General features: G+C 41.9%; 1 protein-coding gene across 8 annotated transcripts in view; it reads right to left on the bottom strand.

The window, feature by feature from the left end:
* The window catches only part of CHD6 (chromodomain helicase DNA binding protein 6), a 205,853-nt gene that overhangs the window by 67,897 nt on the left and 124,164 nt on the right, over positions 1–13,792 (bottom strand). For all 8 annotated transcript variants that reach the window (XM_042930946.1, XM_042930951.1, XM_042930952.1 and 5 more), the window contains 2 exons: positions 12,847–13,057; positions 4,011–4,206 (listed from right to left, as the gene is read on the bottom strand). In XM_042930946.1, the coding sequence (XP_042786880.1) occupies positions 4,011–4,206; positions 12,847–13,057 (407 nt within the window). The remainder of the gene's footprint in view (positions 1–4,010; positions 4,207–12,846; positions 13,058–13,792) is intronic.

Here is a 13,792-nt window from a genome sequence, read left to right as displayed (position 1 = left end):
TGAGGGTGTACGAGCGCAGGAGTCTGAGGGAGCCCCATTCTGGCTACAGGTCAAGCTGTATCATCTAACCCACCTTCACAGTCTATTAAGCTCATCTTTTGATCCTCCACTGTATTACTGTGTCTATTTCTTCACTGGTTCAGATTTAGGCATGGAAGACAGATAGAACTTACTGGACTCCTCAGGTTCTAACAAGACCAAAGGAAATAGCATGTGACACTTGATGTCATTTGTTTTATGAAGACCTAGATTAAAAAAAAAAAAATCTCTAGCAATTCCTAAGCCTAATTCTATCCCCATAGCACAGAAAACCCCAGCAACATGGTCAAAAGAGAAGGCTGAACGAATGAATGTTTGAGAATAATGAAGCCTGTACCAGAAATGGTAACACTGCTCTCTGACTTTCAGCTGACTTCTCAGAGAAAGAAACTATGTTCTCTAGCTGTGGAAGCTGGTTGTCTGCAGACCCTTCTCAGGGCCTCAGGCCTACTTAGCTGAGCCCAGCCTCCCCTACTCAGGTTGGCTTCACTTCCAGCGCTCTGAGAGGGTCTGCCTTGGATCAGTCAAGAAACAGCGTCCCAACATTGGCACTGCTTCTCCATGCTGGCTTGCCTGGGGATAACCACGGACTGCACCAAATCTTTCCAGGCTGTTTGAGTCCAGAGTGAACACTCACACTTTCTATCATCTGAACTTGGACCTCTGGAGCTATGCTGAAATCCCACTAGGGTAGGGCGTGAGACCCTATTCATAATGAGATTCTCCCATCTGTGGCCCTGACATTGATATCAGGCAGAATACATCTCAGTCTACACACAGATAGGTGTTCTACGCCAAGGCCATCTCCCAAGAGAAATACAATCAGCATCTATCAGATCAGGAATTGTAGTTCTTCAATAACCGTGAAGAATTACAGATGACTGAAAGCTTTCATGCATTTAACCAAAAATATTAGATTATATACACATGTGTGAATGATTGTGTGTAAGTTAACATGACGTAACTAGCAAGGATAGTACTGGGGAGCAGTCCGGTTAAGTTTTCTACTGTTAGGGTTAGGAACACAGCTCACTGATGTTCACAGCTGCATTCACCTGTAGTTCTGGGATGGTCTCAGGGTCCCAGTGTCCAGACTCTCTCCCTGACATCGTACTTACGGCCTGTGCTATGAGGGCACATGGCAGGGAGAGGGTGGAAGGTGAGCATGCACCGTTCTGTGGGCAGCCTCCAGGCCCCGTGCTCCTTCCCGCGCCAAGCAAGCACACCACCTCCATCTCTGCAGGTGACTCGGAACTAGACCTTCCTTTCTCTGTCCCATCTTCCTCACAGCCCCCCAACTCCACTCCCCACTAACATGGATCCCACCTCCCTGCCCTAACATTACTCTTCCCAATCCTTTAATTTCTACCCCAGTCTGGCTGACATTTCAAAAATAAAGGACTGGTCCCTCTAAGTTACAAAACTTTTACATGAAAATAACAATGACAACAATAGAGCAGAGAGCAGTAGATGTAGAAGGCACAGTGGCCAGTCTGGAGCCCACGGGTTGAGGACTTCTAACTAACTGGGACCTGCAGCTCCCACTGTCACTGAGGCCCTCACTCATTTACCTTCTGCCACGTTCCTGGCTCTTGTCCCCTCGCTGCATAGCCTGCAGTGCTGGTGGTCTTTGTTCCTTCACTGAGGCGGAGTGTTAGAGGAAGTTCAGAGACTGACTCCACTGGAAGTCTCACACAGACCAATTTCCATGTGACTTCGCTGCTATTCCTTTGTTCATCTCTTGCCAGTTCCCCAGCAGTGGACATTAAAAACAGGTTTTCCAAAGCTTCTCCCTTTTTCCCAGACCCTAATTCTGGACAGCCCCATGTACCCCCTCCGGCTGCTACACATACAAATCAATCACCTCAAATGACTTCACCTTCTATACCAGGCTTGACCATTCTCGTTTCTGCCCTTTCCTATCTCTTGGCATTGGCACCTATCTGCAACTGGTAATGTCTAGGATTTCACCTAGATCAAGCATGGTGATCCCCAAATCTCTGCCTTGACCATGACTTGCCTCCAAATGCCAGCCTTATGTTTCCAATTTCCCTCCTGGAAATTCCTCCAGGCATATCCAGCTACCATGGCCTCAAATTGGCCAGGTACCGAGCCTCATAGTCAGATGAGCACTGCAAAGGAGCACAGAACTGGACTTAGGAGATCACCTGTATCGGGGTCAGCAAACTTCTATAATAGTGAATATCTGAGATGTTGCGGGCTATGGTCTCCATTCCGATACTCTGTCACTGTAACATGACAGCACCAGAGATCATATGTATACGGATGGGTGTGGCTGTATTCCAATAAAACTACTTGAAACTGGCTAGCCAATGGGCAACAGTTCTGCACCACCTAATCTATATCACTACCTAATTAAGTTCTTGCTAGTTACCTAATCAAATACTAACTTTTGTTTATTTTTATGTTAGTGCTGAGTATAGCATTCCTTTAAAAATTGGTTATTCGTTATATCTAGCAACTCACCTTTGACCCAAATACCCCTTCACCAGTAGAAAGGCCTGATGGGGAACTAGTCATGTCCACTGATTTTCTTTGAAGTTGGATGTTGAAACAGTGCCACACAATTTGGTTTACAAATGAGTCCCCCCCCCCCCCCCACCGTGGGTTTCAGCCAATTGTCACCAATTTAATAATTTAAACTGCCATCTAGTAGACTGCTTTCTTCAAACAAAATTTTATTTGGAAACTCATTAAATGAAAAGGCAAAGCCAAATGACTGTGAAGTGGTGGGTAAAATGCCCCCAGCTGAGCTCCTTTCCCAGCGTGTGTTCCCTTGCAGCATCCCCTAAGGCACCTCTTCTGTTTTGTGGCACAGCAGCCTCCAACCTTCTTTTATCAATCACCTGTATCATGAGAAAGGTTCTGAGCCACCCACCACCCTCCCCACTCGCCATATTGGCATTAGCAAATATCCCAGCATTCAATATATACTTAGGGCAGAGTTGATCATTAATGAAAATGGGAGGTAAATCTAGAAATGGTATTCTTGACAAGTTAGAATCCTTTTAGCAGACATACTGTCCTATCTGGCCAGCATGCTACTGTTTTTACTTTGAAGCAGGGTGGATAAAGAACTCTGATCCAGAGAACTGTTAGCTCTTTTTCTTGTTTATGCTTTTTTATTTTTTTCAACGTTTTTTTTTTTTTTTATTTATTTTTGGGACAGAGAGAGACAGAGCATGAACGGGGGAGGGGCAGAGAGAGAGGGAGACACAGAATCGGAAACAAGCTCCAGGCTCCGAGCCATCAGCCCAGAGCCTGACGCGGGGCTCGAACTCACGGGCCGCGAGATCGTGACCCGGCTGAAGTCGGACGCTTAACCGACTGCGCCACCCAGGCGCCCCTGTTTATGCTTTTTTAAAAAAAACTGTATTAACTCCAATCTTTACAAGAATCTTTTAAAGCCACCAATTATCTAGTCTGGTTAAAACTAACAAACATGTCTGCAAATTCACTCAACTGGGCACACAGAATCTCTAATATGCAGATTAGGTAGACAGCAAGTGAACTAGGGAGGGTGCCTGTCACCCTGGCCACACAACGGAACCTGGGGTTAGGTGTCTCCTTTACTATCTAGGACAGAAGACCATCTAACAAACCAACCAATGAAAATGCCTGAATCAATCTACATGTCAAAAATTAGAGGATTAGTCAAGCTTAATATTTTTCTTTATGTCTGATAATAAATAGCTCTATTCTTTATCTGGAGGTTACCATTGTGAAAAACCATTTGGTTTAAAGCAAAAGGAACCACTCTCTGATTAGTGGGAAAGGGTGACATTTACTTTTCGTTGAGTTTCACCCCCTGGCCGAGGCCCTAAAAGCCTGCGGTCCAGCTGATACCCTAGCATGGAGCATGGCAGACACTCTCTAGCAAGCCAGGCCCTATCGTGATGTTCTTAGATGCAGGGGCAGCTAAGGCAAACAGCAATCATCCTAATGGTTACCTGCAAGTCATTTTGTGGGTTCCAGTCTGAATCAAATATGATGCAGGTATCAGCAGCCGTGAGATTGATCCCCAGGCCTCCCGCTCTGGTGCACAGAAGAAAGACAAAGCGGTCTGAGTCTGGCTTACAGAACCGGTCGATGGCTGCCTGGCGCAGGTTTCCCCGTACTCGCCCATCAATTCGCTCATAGGTGTATCTGAGGGGACCCAAACGAATGAAAGCCCAGGTGTTAATCATGACTTCAATGGAGAGCAGCAAACAACGCAGGAAGCTGTTGACCCATGGCCTTAATCCCTCGCTTCTACATTGGGACTAAACTAGAGCAGTCCACAAGGAGTCCCACCCCCCACCCCCAGCCCACATATTCAGCAGGGCAGACACCTAAAACCGCATTGTGAAACGTACCCCCCACCAAAACAAGCCAACAAAAACCAAACCAAACCAAACCAAAAGTGTCAACCACAAACTAAGGGACTAGAAGAATTGTGAACATAAAATATCAGTCCCCACAGCCTGAGCAACTTATTCTCTGGTATTTCCCAGTTTTTACTTGCACTGAATCTAATCCTAGAACCAGGAAAAGCAAACAAAAGCCTCAAACACCTACTTTTAGTAGTGCTCTTAAGGAATCAAAGTTCAAATCAGTGTGTAGCTGCTACAGGGTAAAGTGAAAATGGGAAGCAGACTGTACTGACAGACAGTCCTTGTGCGTCTGGGCTGGTCATTTCCAGTCTGTCACTTCTCCCAGGCAGTACACTGCCACGCAGATAAACCACAGGGAAGGTTTCTGAGCTGTGTTGGGGGTTGGGGGACAAAAACTGAGGACTTCTTTGAGGAAAATAAAACGAGGAAGCAAAGCTAACAATCATTAAGAAAGCACATACCTGTGTGGAAAACAAGGGCGAAAAGCACGGTGGAGGAGAGGGCAAAAGGAAGGAGAATAAAAATAAAACTGCTATGGGAGTGCATTACTACCTGTCCATCCAATAAACATACACAGAAGGGATCTTTATGATGGAATCATGTGATTAATACAGAGCTAAAATACGGTAGCAAGGTGGACAGCTGCTGAGCACCTAATTCTTTTCTTATTTACCCTGAGCAGGAAATGGTTTATAAAGTATAACTAAAAGGAACCTCGTAAGGAAAGGATCAAGTCACCCTGGACTCAACAACAGCCAAGAACACGAATCCTGACAGAAACCTTATCAGTAGCCCAGAACTTGGGAAATCGGATCCCTAAAACCTCAGATAAATAAGTGGTAAGGGAATAAGGATAGATAGACACTTCAGGGTCTCTGTGTGGTTCTAGAAAATGGAGTTTGGCTATATAATCCTGACTTCCTTGAAGAAAAGGAAAATCCATGTAAAGAAACCACCCAAGGAAACAATATGTAGAGAAACCGGACCAACTCAGACTCATAAGGACAAATATAAAGCAAAGAACCAAGTGAAAAGGGGGTCTTCCTTTTACAAAGCTACAGTGCATCAACACCTGGAATTATAGGTGTGGATTTTTTCCTTTTTCTTCCTTTTTAATGTAATAAACGTAAGAATAATATGTGGGACTACAGAAGCAAATAAAACAGGAGGTGATGACTTCTATAAGGGCAGACTAGGAAGAGCTGTGTCAAGATAAAAGTGAAGGCTGTATGCCTAAATTCTATAAAACCACAAGGCAGCTAGATATAATGGTCATTCTCATTAATAGCAGCCACAGCAGTAGTATTAGTAGCAAGCTCTTAAGCATCAAGCTACGTGCCAGCCAGCCAGGCACCGTGATACACACTCGATCTGCACCATCACTTTATAACACCTCATGATAATCCTAAGGGATGTTTTTCTTATCATCCCTATTTTAGACTCTAGGAAACTTCCAAAACGAAAACAATAAAACCCCATACAAGCAAACTAATTTGCTCAGTCACTGAGCAGGTGAGTGGCTTGAACTGAGATCCACTGGACTCAAAGTCCACATTCTTTAAAAAAAAACTTTTTTTAATGTTTATTATTTATTTTTTGAGAGAGAGAGAGAGAGAGAGAGAGAGAAAGAGTGTGAGCAGAGGAGGGGCGTACAGCGAAGGAGACACAGAATCCGAAACAGGCTCCAGGCTCCGAGCTGTTAGCACAAAGCCCAACATGGGGCTCAAACTCATGAAACATGAGATCATGACCGGAGCCAAAGTTGGATGCTTAACCAACTAAGCCACCCAGGCGCCCCTCAAAGTCCATATTCTTAACCAGTTTGCTGTATGGCCTTCATATTGTACCCTACATTTCAATGCAGGAGAATGGAAAGACTGCCCTAAAAACTTAAAAGAGACAAAAATAAAAGAATTTAAAGAAAAATTTTAAAGGGGCACCTGGGTATCTCAATCGGTTAAGCATCTGACTCTTGGTTTCGGCTCAGGCATGGTCTCTTGGTTTCGTGGATTCGAGCCCCACATTGGGCTCTGTGCTGGTGGTGCAGAGCCTGCTTGGAATTCTCTCTCTCCCTTTCTCTCTCTGCCCCTCCCCCACTCACATGGTCTCTCTCTCAAAAATAAACTCAAAACATTTTTTTTAAAAACTTAAAAGAGAAAATTAAAGATAAATAAGAGACACCAGTAAATTTAGGAAGGTGATAACTCTAGTGGAAGGTGGAAGAAGACACTATAGGTACCAACATGGTTTTGATAAACCAGTACACTGAGAACCTGCACTGAGTACTCAGAAATTTGGGCATGTGGGTGATATGACAGAAGTACAGGATTTGGAGCCAGAGGACAAGGTTGAGATTCAATTAAATGAGAGATGCCACCACCCCCACCAGCATACATGTGAGCAATTAATGCTGCAGGCACAGAGGATTCGTGTTCTTTGACAAGACACCTCTAGCCATCAGAGAGAAGTTAGAAGCCCATAGATCGAGGGAGGCAGGGAATTAGCACAGCGTTAAAGAGGAGGAAAAATCAATCGTGATGCTACAGTGATGCTACAGCTCAACCGTCAGCCAGGGAAAAAATTCCCATAAAACTATACTGTTTTGCCAGCTATGATATAAGAACAGTTTCAGAAATTGTGCAGGATGACTGGAACATTAATTCTCATTTCCATTACTTGTTCAGTTTCAAGGAAGTGCTTTCAAAGAACACAAAACTAAAAACCCATCCCATTATTTGAGCTCTTTTAAACTGTTCCTCACTCCCCTCACTCCTGAGCCAGATCCCTTGGCTATGCCCTCACCCCTGTATGAGAATATGGCATGAAATTAAACGGGACCAAAACCAAACTGACAGCTGGAGAGGCAACAAGGCTCAAGAACAAAGAACATCTTGAAGGCTAGCAAGTCTGAATGAAGAAATCAGACATCAAAAAAATTTTCACACAAAACATCAGTGCAGCAATTAACCCTCTGAGTCAACTATATTTTGAACAAAATCCCTAGGAGTTTATGTGGCTCATCAAACTGTAATTCTCAGTCACTGTCAAATTTCAACAAGAAGCAGGTGGCAGTCTAGAAAACCTGTGTGCTTTGTTTTGGGAAGGGGGGGGGGGGGGGGTAGTGACATGTTTTTTGGCACAACAGGAAATGCTGACCTCAGAAGGCCTGAAGGAAAATGAAAAACTTTCTCATCTCTCAGTAATAACCAGAATCCCACTCACAATAGCCATACACATACAGAATACTTAGGATTAGGCTCAGAGAAAGAAATATGTAGGACTTGGCAACATGACTCTAGGTGCCATGTTGGTTTGTTCACCATGTCCCTAACACCTCCAGAGGTTCTAGCACAAGGCAGGCATGTCATAAATATTTAGTGAACCAACAGTGTATATGGAATACCTGAATACGTGCAGTAAATAGCAGATTCTTCAGTTTTGCAAAGATGTCAATCCTGTCCTACTAAATGTATAAAAGCCAATCAAAATCCCAACCAATGGATATATGTATACATAAACACAAATGTGCACGTGTGTGTACCCACATACATATATACTTTTTCTGTAGTCAGAGACTGTAGTCAGAGATAGATTAAAAAAGAATAATTCTGAAGTTTATCTGCAATAATACATGAGCAAAGGAATAGAAATAATGATCAAAAGAATACAAAGGTTAGACACACACCCAGCATAAATAGTATTTCAGTATATTTTATGGACAGTGTTTTATATGAATGGAGGAATTATTGAATAAAAAATGAGACACATTTGGGAATAAATTAGACATTCATTATATGCCATTTACCAAAATTACAGAAAGACTGAAGACTGAAATGTAAAAAAAAAGAAAAGAAAAGAAAAGAAAAGAAAAAGAAAAAAAACAAAGAAATCTAGGGAAAGATTCTCAGATGAGAAATAATTCAATACTGAATGTCCAAAGGGATCGTGCATTGGTGGCACCAGGTAACCCTGAAAATGGGGATGCAAAGAGTCTAAAACAGAGGAACTGGCTGAGTGTTTGTGAAAGTATCAGCCTACAGATCACCCACCCCAACCTTGAAGAGGGCAAAATAGAAGACCTTTAGCCCTCTCTCCCCAGGAGACACCAAGCACCATTAGAGGTACTATACTGAAAAAAGGGAAGAGCGAGAGACTGAGAACTCCCTATTTCTCGCCACCCGTTCCTCACAACTGGCTCCCATTACAATCAAGCTCCCATCCTCTAGGCAGAAGACAGGAAGAGAAACACCCCCAAAATACAGACACTGGAGGTTCCCCAATGAGATGATCCAGTTAGATGGATAGTGTTCATATATGGAGAGTAAAACCCACAGTCAACAGCCTGGCCCACATACCCAGAGCTTCTAACCAGCCCACCATCTGCCAGCTAAGACCAGACATGAAAGGAAAGCCTCTGATCTGAAACACAGAGCCTCTGCTTCTGGTATGGAGGCAGAAGTTCCTAACACACCAGCCCTCCAGCAAATGGCAACCACAAAATGAACAAAATACAAAAAAACAAAACAAAACAAAAATTTTTAAAGTGGAAGATAAAATATAAACTTTCCAGAACTGAAGGAACACAGATTTCAAATGAGAAAGACCTGTTCGGTATCCAGGTCAACAGATCCCATACAAAGGACAGTTCGCTGTGCAATTCCACAGATCTGGGACAAAGAGGATAAATCAATGCTTCCGAATAGAAATACATGTCACATACACAGACCAGGAAGCACAAGGGCTCTGAACTTCTAAGCAGCAACCGTGGAAGCTAGAAGACAGTGGACTAAAACCTTAAAATTCTGTGGGGAAAGGATTTCTAACCTCCAATCCTAAACCCAAACTGTTACTCAAGGAGAGCAGACTGCGAACATTCCAGACAGTCTCCACATGCATTTATCATTCACCCTTCCTCAGAAGCTCCCCAAAGCCATACACGAGATTCACCAAGGAGGTTTTATTCCAGAGGGAAGGAAAGGAACTTGTCAGTGTGATGAAGGAAGGGAGAGCCCAGGTGGCAACGTGTACCAGGTGGGAAGAGCACTTGGCCAGAGCATGCAGGACGAGCAGCCCCACCAGAAGCGGCTCTGAGCCCAGGAAGCGGACAGGCTTGAACGTAACAAGAGGAGATTTAGACAACCAGGGTCAATTCTGGAGCTGAAATTATAATAAGGAAATAGAAAAACAGGCAATAAAATGAAAGGAGAATTTTTAGCTTCATGAAAAATAAAAACTGTGAGAGAAAAAAATGTAAACAGCATACTATAGGTCAGAGCTATCACTCAGCATTTGTGTAAGTCGTGTGGTGGTTATGAGGGGCAATGAGAAAAGATAAATGCTCATCTTCCATAGTGGGAACAGGTAACACCTAAAACTAAACATCATCAAGATATTACAACTACTAACATTACTTAGGTATGGCTATAAATCCCAAAAGAAACAGCATAAAGGACTTAAAGTCATTGTTTCTGGGGCTGGAAAAACGGGCTGGGAGGGAAGGGTGCTATCAGGAAAGGCACTTTTTTAAAAGTCTAACAGAACAATTTGGTTCCCTAAATTATGTGCATGTATAACTTTGCTGGAAATAAAAGCTAAATTAAAAAGAGAAAAGTGGGGCGCCTGGGTGGCTCAGTTGGTTAAGCATCCAACTTCGGCTCAGGTCATGATCTTGCAGTTTGCGAGTTCGAGCCCCACGTCGGGCTCTTTGCAGGCAGCCGAAGCCTGGAGCCTGCTTCAGATTCTGTGTGTTCCTCTCTCTCTGCCCCTCCCATGCTCGTGCTCTGTCTCTCTCTTTCAATAATAAATAAACATTAAAAAAAATTTTTTTTTAATAAAAAAAAAAAAGAGAGAAAAGTAACCATGATATTAAGGCCAGAAGAACCCTGCTGGATGCTGCTGGGGTGAAGAAACCACAAAAAAAAGTGTAAAGAAAATACTTGAGAATATTTATATAATTGCATGGTTTTCAAACCCATGAATTTAAGTATTTAACCTTACCTTTAAGCATAAATAAGCATTTAAGTTTATACAAAGCTGCTTTAAGACTGCAAGTTTTGACTATTTCAAAATTTAAAACTTCTAAAAATAAAATAAACAAAAACTCACACCCATAAACAAAAAGTCAAAAACAACACTGGGGAAGTATTTGTGCTCTATTCTTTTTTTTTTTTTTTTTAATGTTTACTTATTTTTTGAGAGAGAGAGCACGTGTATGAGAGCACGTGAGCATGAGTAGGGGAGGGGCAGACAGAGGGGGAGACACAGAATCGGAAGCAGGCTCCAGGCTCTGAGCTGTCAGCACAGAGCCCCACGCAGGGCTCAAGCTCACAAGCTGTGAGATGATGACCTGAGCCGAAGTCGGAGGCTTAACCGACTGAGCCACCTTGGTGTCCCTGTGCTATATTCTTAAGTAAACAAATAGTTCTTATAAATAAAAAGGCAAAGAGCAACAGAAAATGGAGAAAGAACATGAATGATCAATTCAAGCACACAAAAATACAAATAGCTAATATATATATGGGAAAATATTTACTCTCATTATTAATCAGAAATACAAATTAAAACCAGATGATTTTGGCTTATTGAATTAGTTAAGATTAAGCAGCAAAAACAGTATTAATCAGAGAATGAGGGGGGAAAAAGCATTCTCATACACTGCTGAAAGGCATAAAAATAAAAATATCTTTCTAGAGGGTGTTTTGGAAATATGTACCAAATGCTTTTTAAAATCAGAATTTAGCCTAAGGTAATAACTGGAAACATTCACAATGACTGTAAAGGGATAGCTACAGAGTTCCTGAAAATGCTGAAAAACTGGGAACAACCTATGAGAAAGAATATTATCAAAACTATATTGTGGGGAAATGAGTTTAAAGAAAAATCCATGATATATTAAATAAAAAGGAGAATATATAAAATTGACAACGAAACTAAATGTTTGCATGTGCAACGTAGAAGATAACTCCCTGAGTATGAGTGGGAGCTCTGAGCCAGTAGTGGTGTTATGTATGTCCATATATTCAAGAGAAATTGGAATACCTAAATAACTTGAAAATAAAATGAGCAATAAATGCTAAGGAAAACTAGCATAAAAGGGTGCTAAGTAGAGACATCTGTACTTAGCAAAAGTCTATTAGTTACTCATTCTATTAGTTCTATTAGTTCTATTCTATTATTAGTCTATCAGTTACTCTATCTGTTACTCATTTTGGAGGGGTTCTCTAAAAAAAGCCAAACTGCACACTAGTAGTTGTATATATTTTGAAAAGGAAGATAATATATATATTTATAAAAAGCAAGTGTTCTGGAAATGGGTTCCTAATCTATAGTGAATTTACAAAATATGAAACTACTTTCACTAGTTTCGATTTACTCATTATAAATTCCTCAAAGAAAAAAATAATGTAAGTCTCAAGAATTCTCTACCTAAAGACCTCCACTACAGGGCTCTGAGAAATTCTTTTTATTGTCTAATTTGATTTGAGAATTATTCATGTAACATTAAATGTCAGCGTATCCCATAGTTGAATCTGTCATTTGTTTTAATACTCTTTCTATAAATGTTATAATAGCAAACAGAATTTTCAAGGATATTTAAGACAACTGAGATTTGCTATAATTAGTATATGAAAACAAAGATTTCCTTTAAACTCAGCAATGCGAAAACTAATAGTTTCTATGACCTTAAGTCTTTTCTCATTGCATAAATTCTTAAAAATCAACTTATCATCTTCGGATCATTGCTGTGTCCCAGTGACTGGAAACATAATGTTCACTGGATAAAGGAACAAAGTAGAACCCACATGAATCCAAACAACCCATATAACATAACCCCACAGACTGTTCACCTGCGTGAGTAATGGGACTTGGACTCAAGGAATTAACAGGAGTATGAACAAGACAACAGACTGGAATGCTATAGCTAGTGTATCATAAAACCTTAGAAGGTTTGCTGACAAAGGACAGAAAGTGTCCCCAAGTTCTTTTTTTGTGGGCTGTCAGCTTATACTCTTAGCAACTTGATACAGGGATGTTTTCCAGGATATATTTCTCTCATCATTATTAAGCAAAAAATAAAAAAGGAAATACATTGTTTTCTTAACCTTCTCTAATGCTTTTGAATTCCGTGTCTTACAACTAGAGAGAATATAAATAAACATGTAAAATTTCTTTTTTAAGCAAAGCAAGGGCTCCACATCATCGGCTGCAGCGTTCACTTTAGGCAGTTAAAACTGGGCATACTTGGTCACGGGATTTAACTCTGAATTTCAGTCAGTCTTTAGGAGGAGATTCCTTTTCTCCGTGTTTGAATGCTTTGTTGTTGTTACAGCATAATTTCTGCATGAATCAAAAAGGTATCAAAACAGGGAACTGCCTGCAGCTTCTGATGAACAGCTCTGACACAGGTTCTCACCTTCTCTGGATGAGATAATCTTCCAGGATATCGAGGCAGCGCACCATCTGCGAGAAGATGAGGACTTTGTGACCACCTGCAATCAGCTTAGGGAGCAGTTTATCAATCAGCACCAACTTCCCTGCTGCTTGAATCATGGCCTGCAGCTGAAAGTCAGGGGCATCGGGGCTGTGGGTTTTTCGGAAATCTTCCAGAATTTTCTCCTCTGCCCCTGAAAAGGAATGGGACAAAACTATTCCTTGAACAAACTATGAGGATAAAAGCTGCTCTCTGCTTTACGGGTCCTAGAAAAATGAGGTGAATTCCTAGGTCCTGGACCAGCAGGCCGGTTGGTGAGGCAGTGCTGTGGTGCATACCTGGTCTGCGCCCGCAGCAGAGGGGCTGCAGAGGCAGCAGGGCCATTTTGCAGAGAACACAGGTGCTTTGCTTTCCTGGGAAATCTCACCAAGGAGAGAAAGAACTTGAGATACCAAGCTGACCCATGCGAGTAAAGAATCTCCACAGAGAGCTGACAAAAAGACATACCTCTCGACATCACAAAAACTAGCTACAGGCAAATCCAAGCCACCTTTTATTTAAAATTTTATCAGGAAGTTTTATGTAAAAAAAAGCTTCCAACATGTTCTCTACTTAATATAGTTAACTGTTAATTCATCTGCGGAGAGTTTTAGTCTCATTGCATGGCGATCATTTATTCAGCTAAGTGATAGTTTCCTGTCCCAAAGTGCACAGTGTGGGCCAGACTGCAAGTAAATAAAGGGCAGCAGGCTGCTGAGTGCTATCCATCTTCTGAGGGCAGAGAGTTGGTAGAGGCAGGTTCAGAACTTAGCTCCGTGCACTCACTGCTAGATGGCTTACCCAGATCTACCAACCTCTTTGAGCCTCAGTTTCACGCTTCATAAAAAGGTGAGCAAACATACATCCTAGCATCTAATGGAACTCAATA

The sequence above is a fragment of the Panthera leo genome, chromosome A3 (genome assembly GCF_018350215.1).
Source record: "Panthera leo isolate Ple1 chromosome A3, P.leo_Ple1_pat1.1, whole genome shotgun sequence".
NCBI classification, from domain to species: domain Eukaryota; kingdom Metazoa; phylum Chordata; class Mammalia; order Carnivora; family Felidae; genus Panthera; species Panthera leo.
The sequence above is the reverse complement of the archived record's forward strand: the minus strand, read 5'-3'. Positions and strand labels throughout refer to the sequence as shown.